The sequence below is a fragment of the Ciconia boyciana genome, chromosome 19, assembly GCF_034638445.1.
Source record: "Ciconia boyciana chromosome 19, ASM3463844v1, whole genome shotgun sequence".
Lineage (NCBI taxonomy): Eukaryota > Metazoa > Chordata > Aves > Ciconiiformes > Ciconiidae > Ciconia > Ciconia boyciana.
Genome location: NC_132952.1, coordinates 5,719,618 through 5,726,896, shown reverse-complemented (window position 1 = coordinate 5,726,896; position 7,279 = coordinate 5,719,618). Strand labels below are relative to the sequence as shown.

The 7,279-nt window shown below is 62.3% G+C and overlaps 1 protein-coding gene across 2 annotated transcripts; it reads left to right on the top strand.

Moving 5' to 3' along the window:
* The first annotated feature begins 2,854 nt into the window (after nt 1-2,854).
* HES4 (hes family bHLH transcription factor 4) lies at nt 2,855-4,592 on the top strand. Of its 2 annotated transcripts, none has more exons than XM_072884193.1 (4): nt 2,855-3,042; nt 3,218-3,313; nt 3,400-3,487; nt 3,626-4,592. In XM_072884193.1, exons 1-4 carry the CDS (start codon nt 2,932-2,934, stop codon nt 4,207-4,209), a joined length of 879 nt encoding a protein of 292 aa, XP_072740294.1. In that variant the 5' UTR covers nt 2,855-2,931; the 3' UTR covers nt 4,210-4,592. The 2 variants fall into 2 exon arrangements, with proteins under 2 accessions (XP_072740294.1, XP_072740293.1); XM_072884192.1 differs by having other exon boundaries at nt 2,855-3,129.
* Nucleotides 4,593-7,279: the final 2,687 nt, after the last annotated feature.

Genomic DNA, 7,279 nt, shown 5'->3' with positions numbered 1-7,279 from the left:
GGACGGAGCGCAGGGCTCCCGCGGCTCTGCCGGCACACCCACCAGCGCCAGCGTGGGAGATCCCTTGGCCCCCAGCCCATCCCATCCCGCAGGGAGCTCCCGGGTCACCCCCTGCCCCGGCCGCAGGGGCTGCCCTCCTGCAGCTCTGCAGCCTGCTGGCGTTTCCCCCAGGGCCAGGCTGAGGCCACCAAACTCGCTGCACTTGTGCTTTCAGACCAGAGAAAGGCTCTTTTGAAGAGCCGGCGCTCGCCCTGGGGCAGCGCAGAAGGGCACAACCCGCCCCAGCTGGGCTGCACAGCCTCGGGGTGCCCCAGCACCCCAGCTCGGCCCAAGGCAGGCGGGTGGCAGCGGGTGGAAGGTCCGGGGCTGTCCCCGTGCCCCGGCCCCGGCTGCCACGGCTCAGGTGTGGGACCATCTCTGCAGCCCAGCGCAGCAGCAGTGCCAGGAAATGCACAAATTACAGCCCTGGCTGCAGCAACGGTTAAGGCAAACAGAATGATTCATCGGAGCAAATTAAAAGCAAAGCACGAGACGGGCCAACAATAGGGATTAAATGTAGTACGTGGTTACGGTCTCCTCCAGAAAAATTTCCCCAAACTAAGCCATGTCGTGCTTGGTTTTCAGAGGGCAAATCGAACGCGTTTTCGTACGAGAGTTTTCAAAATTTTAGCAACCGACTCTTTTATCCTTGCTTCAGAATTGGTAATAAAAGGAAAAAAGGCATAATGCGTTTCAAGTCAAGATACCATTCTGAATTTCACGTTGGTCTTTGGAAAGCTAATACCCAATTTCTGATTATTAAAAGATTTAAGCCTGCAGCACAGAGATTTAATACGTATGCTGCATGCTCTAAAAAGCAGGCAGGTTTTGAAATTAGCCGAGAGCTCGAAGGCTGCGTCAATGATCGCGCTCGCACATTAAAGGAAGTTATTTGGACGTGGGAGCAGAGGAACTGACCCACGCAGGGCTGCGCCGCGCCGGGCACAGAAGGCAGCACAGCGTGGGAGACCCACGCCGGCCCCGCAGAGCCAGCAGCCGGCCCTGGCAGGGCTGTGCGTGGGCACCGTGACCCACGCAGCCACCAGGGGCTCGGTTCCGAGTTGTGGGGTGCCAGCTGAGATGTCCCCAGCTGCTTTGCCCAGGCTCAGAGGGGCTGGGGGGGGGTGTCCCAGAGCCCCACACCCTGCCCGGGCCGCCCACGGGTGTTTAAGACACGCTGCACACCTCTGCGGGGGCAACTGCGGGGCGGGGGGGGGTAGCCCACAAAAAGGAGGGAGATTTTGCATCTCCATCGGCATGACGTCACGTGCCTGGCATCACGCGCTCATTACGGGAGCAGAACGCCGGTTTTAATCTCCCTTAACGAGGAACAGCAGAGAAGCGGGGCCAGAGGCCGACTTCCCCCTTGCAGGGGCACGGCCGGGACCTCGGCGGGTGCCGGTAACCGCCGAGCCCCGGTAACCGCCGGGCCCCCCGTCCCGCTGGGGGGGACGCAGCTGCCGGGCCCGGACAGCGCATCCAGGGGGCTCGGGCAGGGAAACCCCTCCTCGGGGGGCGTCTCACGACTCCCGGGGGGCCCTGACCCTTCCTGACCGGCTAAACCGAGGGGTGGCGGGGTACTCCGGTGTCACAAGCTCTCACGGGGAGCAGGCGTGCCCGCGGGGGGGCTCTGGTTCCCCGGGATTTCGCGCCCGCCCCCCCCCCCCCCTTTGCTTTGGGCTTCCCACGCCGCGAGGGCCGCGCACACGCCCGCGCACGAGCGGGTCGCCGAACCCCCGGCTCGCTCCCCCCCGCGCTCCCTGCCCAGCGGCTCCCACGCGTGCCTCCGAGCGCCGCGCATCGGCGTTTGCCCCCCTCCCGCCGCTGCACACGGAAGCGGAGCGGGGGCCGAGCCGGGGAGGGAAGGCAGCGCGCACCCGCCGGGAAGGGCGAGCGGCGGCGGCGGCCCCCGGCGCGGCGGGGCGGGGTTTTCCCATGGCCGCCCCGAGCGGAGCGGGGCGCGCCCGGCGCGGGCAGCCGGGAGCCGGGAGCGCTCTGGCACGTGCTCCGGCGGGGGGCGCGCGGCGGGGCCGCGTCTCGGGGGCGGAGGCACGAGCGCCGCCGCCCGCCGCCCGCCGCCGCCCGCCGCCTGATTGACAGCGGGGGCGGCCGCCAGCCAATGGGCGGCGAGCGCCGCCGGCAGCCCCCCGCCCATTGGCCGCCCGCCGGCCGCGGCCTCGCGTGCCGCGCCAGCCGCCGCCGCCGCCGGCAGCAGCCGGGGCCGGGCCGCCGCCTCCGCCTCCTCCGCCCGCCCGCGGCACGGCCCCGGGCCCTGGCGGCGCCGCGGGCGGGGCTGCCCCGGGCGCGCTCGCAGGCCCCGCTCTCCCCCCCCCACCCCCCGGGGCGCGGCCCCCCGCCGCCAGCCCGTGCCCGGCGGGGCCCCGGGCGGTGCGGGTGTCACAAGCAGCGCGCGGGAGGCAGGCAGGCAGGGAGGGACGGCCGGCCGGCCGCCGGGCCGCGCTCGCTCTGCGCCCCGCCCCCGGGGGCGGGGCGGCGCGCCGCCGGCCCGGGGGCAGCAGCGCGGGGCAGCCCCCGGGGGGAGCGGGGGGGGGGAGCGGCGGTGCCCGGGGCAGCCCCGCCCGCTCCGCCCCCGGCCGCCCCCCACGTGGCCGCGCGCTCGGCGGCCGCCGGCGCGGGGCGGGCCGGCGCGCGTGACGGACAGGCGGCGGGGCGCCGGCCAATGGGAGCGCGGGCGGCGCGGCGGCCGGGCGCGGGGCGGGCGCTCATTGGCTGCCGGGAGTGTGGGAACGGCCGCGGCGGCGGTTTCACACGAATGGGGAGCCGCCGCCGGGTATAAAGGCGGGGGGCGCCGTCCGCCCGCACCGCCGGCCCCGCCGCGCCGCAGCCGCCGCACGCGCCCCGCGCCCGCCGCACGCGCCCGCCCGCCGCGCCATGCCCGCCGACACGGGCATGGAGAAGCCGACCGCCTCGCCCATCGCGGGGGCGCCGGCCAGCGCCAGCCACACGCCGGACAAGCCGCGGAGCGCCAGCGAGCACCGGAAGGTAAATGGCGGGTGCCGGTCGGGGCGCAGCGGCGGCGGTGGTGGTGGCGGCGGCGCTGGATGGCGGCGAGCCCGCGGCCGTGCTGAGGTCGGTGCCGGGGCTGGGGTGGGGGGGGGCCGGGCGGGGCGGGACCGGGCCGGCTGCGGGTGGCTTACCGGCTCCGCTCTCCCCGCAGTCCTCCAAGCCCATCATGGAGAAGCGGCGCCGGGCGCGGATCAACGAGAGCCTGGGGCAGCTGAAGACCCTCATCCTGGACGCGCTGAAGAAGGACGTAAGTGGGGCCGGCGGCGGAGGGGGGGGCTGCGGGGGGCCCGGCCGGCCGCGGGCAGCCCTGACGGTGCCGCTCTCTCCCCGCAGAGCTCCCGGCACTCCAAGCTGGAGAAGGCGGACATCCTGGAGATGACCGTCAAGCACCTGCGGAACCTGCAGCGGGCGCAGATGACGGGTAAGCGCTGCCTGCCTGCCTGCCTGCCCGGGGGAGGGGGGTGGGGTGCTCCGGACCGGGGGCTGGGCACCGGGGGACCGGGCACCGGGGACCGCGCTGCTGGCCCGCTGCTCACCTGCCGCCCCCTCCGCCCTCCAGCTGCGCTCAGCGCCGACCCCACCGTCCTCGGCAAGTACCGGGCTGGATTCAACGAGTGCATGAACGAGGTGACCCGGTTCCTGTCCACCTGCGAAGGGGTGAACACCGACGTGCGTACCCGCCTCCTCAGTCACCTCTCGGCTTGCCTGGGTCAGATCGTGGCCATGAACTACCCGCCACCACCACCGCCGTCCGGCCAGCCCGCACATCTGGCGCAGCAGCCTCTGCACGTCCAGCTGCCCCCCGCAGCAGCCGGAGCCGTGCCCGTGCCCTGCAAACTGAACCCTGCTGAAGCCCTGTCCCCCAAGGTCTACGGGGGCTTCCAGCTCGTCCCTGCTACCGACGGCCAGTTTGCTTTTCTCATCCCGAACCCGGCTTTCCCTCCCAGCTCCGGACCAGTTATTCCCCTGTATGCCAATGCCAACGTGCCGGTGTCCGCAGGCAGCGGCTCGGGGAACGGGGCCGCCACCCCGTCGGCATCCCCGGTGCAGGGGTTGACATCATTTGGGGGCAGCATCGTTCCAGCGTCCCAGGCGGGAAGTCCCATCGGAGAGCGCAGTGAATCGGTGTGGAGGCCTTGGTGACTTTGCCTAAAGCGATTTCCCCCCCTCAAAAAAAAAAAAAAAAAACCCGAAAAAAAAAAAAACCCCACTCTTCTGTTGGCTCCGTTGTATGGAGCCCTGTTGGGGGTTTTTAAGCAGATTTAAACAGAAAGGAAAAAAGGACCTCGCTATGAACGTGCTATTTATTATTTTCAGAGGTTGGGATCTTGACTTGTATTTTTACTCCTTTAAAATGCCTTTATTTGAGATACTTTTTTTTAAAAAAAAAATAAATGAGAAATAGTTTTGTAACAAATATTCAAAAGTATAATGCCAAAGTTGTTTGTATCCTGTTGGTCTGTGTGTGTGTGCGTGCCTGTGTTGAAGACTTCCAGAAAAGAAAAAAAAAATATGCAGGTGTTTAAATAAATAAACTCTTTGAAATAGATTTAATTTCCCCCCACCTTCCTTTCATTTTGTTGGGTGAGAGTGGGCAGGGACAAGCTCATCCTGGGTGTGCAACCCCCTTGAAAAAGTCAGAGCGAACTTTATGGCCTCAAATAAGGCTGTTGGAGGGGATTCCTGTGAAAAAATAGGGGGGCGGGGGGGGAGGTGATGGGGTTGAGGGGGGTCTGGCAGTGTTAAACATCTCCTGAGAGCTTTGCAAGTGTCACATTCCCACTCGGAAGCAAGAGATTCCTAAAAAATCTGCTCCTGCAACCTGAGGCAATGCTTGCAGCCTGCTCCAAGAGAGCTCCTGAAATAATGCTGCTCTTCAGCTTTCTGCTCCTGACCACCTTGCCGTAGGGATTGCATGTGTGGGGGTGGTGTGCGCAAAAGTTACTATCTATCTCGCCTACAAAAGAGGCAAGAGAGTCTGTCCCTATTGTGAGGAGGGTAATTAGAAGGTATAAAGGGTCTCATCGAGTATGCAGCGGGCTCTTTGGGAAGTTGGGAACCCTATTGAAACGCCTGGGAACTCGGAGCTGAGGGTTAATGTGTGTCTTTTTTTTTCTTGCCACTCTCATTGACAGGGCCAGATAGACTCTGATACTCAATGCTGTTGTAAATTCAATTGCCTGGCCTCACAATGCCTACCTCATAAAAGAGAATAACTCGGGGTTGTGGCTTTTTTTTTCCAGTAAGCAAGGGAACTGAGGAAAAGACAGTTTTGCCACCCATTCTGACTCACCCCCAGTACTTGAATCCTGGCCAAGTGGAAGCAATTGCAGCCTCACACACACAGAATTAACCACTTCCAATTGTCACCAATTAATAAGGCCGTGGTGTGGAGAAAGACCATTAAGAGTGAATGCACAGTATGGAAGGGAAAGCTTTGTGTGCTTTGCTCCAAATTTATGAGGTGGGGCTATCGTGTAATCTTGGAGAGCAAAGCCACCAGATGACATGTGTGCGTGCCAGAGCCACGTCCAGAGGCATAACCCATCTCGGCCGGGCTTCCTCCGTCCTCGAGTCTGGGGGATCCCCATAGGCAAAGCTGATTCTCCTGCCCCCCCCACCCAAGACCTAGGGTTTTTCCTGGCGGTTGGGCTGGGTGGGTTGGGTCATGGTGGGACTGGCAGCGTTGCACAGTTCAGAGGATGACTTGATATTTGCAGAACATCCAATTAATTCGACGGGCCTAGGGATTTTTTTAGAATGGAAATGCAATTTCATCTTTTAAGGTCTAGTTCTATTAGCAGTCAGGTTGCAGCATCTGTGAGAACAAGGCACTGTGTGTGTGTGCGCTGGCAGGTATATAAAGCAGATTATCCGCTTCTGAAGGCTTTCCTACACCTTCATGAGATTTCAGCCAAGGTTAGATACAGGACTGCAGGCTGCTTGGAGCCTGGTACTGATCCAGTCCAGCAATCCCTCTGCACCAAAGCGTGGGCAATCGATCACTGCTGAAAGTCTTCCATCGCACGACCAGAACTAGGTATCCATTTGAATCAGGAGGTTCCCAGGAGGTTTTGTTATGCAATCACAGACATAAAATCATGTTACAGCAATTCTCTTCCATCCCCCACAGCCAGTTACTACCCCTCCTCTTCTGTCTGAAGAAGGCTTGGAAGAGCAGATGAAAGCCTGCCTGTCGCCTGCGTGTAACTGTATACCTCCCTGGGGCAGCACCATGTCTCTGGACTTGTCCCTCACTGCCCAGTCCCCCTCCAGATCGCCCCTAGATTCAGCAAATTTCTTGTATTGACAAAGTACCCAGGCCAAAAGTGAGACTGCCAAGCGCTACACTACTGAGTGGAGGCACAGAAAAATCCTCTTTTCTGAGTGGGTTTTGAATGATTGCAGCAGTGCAAACATGACACATACCGTGGCGGTCCTCTGGGACGCTCATCTCCCAGCGCGAGAGAAGCTGTCAGTCACTGCTCTGCCGCTTAAGTGAGACCCTGAGATGCGCGCGCGTAAGGGTACCGCTGTCATTTCACCCCCATATAAACACTGCGGGGAGGGAGCAGAGCCCCAGTGGTCAGCACCCTACTTTTATGTCCAGCACTGCCACCTGCTCTTCTTTTGGCCTCAGGCAAGTCATAGACTTCTCTGTGCCTAGCTCCGGTGGTACAGAAGCTGGACATGAGGTGCATGGCACCAACAAACTTGCATGCCAGAAGCTCAAAATCCTTCTGCAGCAAGGGATGTTGTTAACTCCAGACCGCTTCAGAAGACGTACAACTCGGGTTCAACCACCGTGTCTGCCCTTGGGTTGTACCCAGACCCTGCACTTCTTCAACTGCTCTTCTGGCTCTGCCAGGTTATTCCTCTACAACTGGGTGGCTGCCATGCTCCTTCAAGGCTTTCTATACGGCTGCTTTCCCAGCTTGTGCTAAATTTGGTCTTATCCCTTTAAAGGTGCAGGAAAAGAGCAAAGTATGCCGCTGCAGAAAGGTAAAAGTCCAAAGGGATGGACACAGCGCCAAAGCGATAATGGTTAGGCAGAGTGCGGGCAGCCAGAAGTCCATGGGCGTAATGGCATGGTCTGGGTGTGGTGGAGCAAGGCGAGGTGGGAGGAAGACAGCAGTGAAGCCCAGCTAGCCCGTGATGCCTCCTTCATCTGAACTTAACTGCGACCCCTCTTCCAAGGGGAAAAGTACAGGGG

What these genes read in the sequence shown, in the direction of transcription:
- HES4 (XM_072884192.1), top strand. Translation starts at nt 2,932, where the DNA reads ATGCCCGCCGACACGGGCATGGAGAAGCCGACCGCCTCGCCCATCGCG. An exon ending in GAGCCCGCGGCCGTGCTGAG is followed by an intron (nt 3,130 to 3,217) that starts GTCGGTGCCGGG and finishes CTCTCCCCGCAG; the next exon opens with TCCTCCAAGCCCATCATGGA. An exon ending in TGGACGCGCTGAAGAAGGAC is followed by an intron (nt 3,314 to 3,399) that starts GTAAGTGGGGCC and finishes CTCTCCCCGCAG; the next exon opens with AGCTCCCGGCACTCCAAGCT.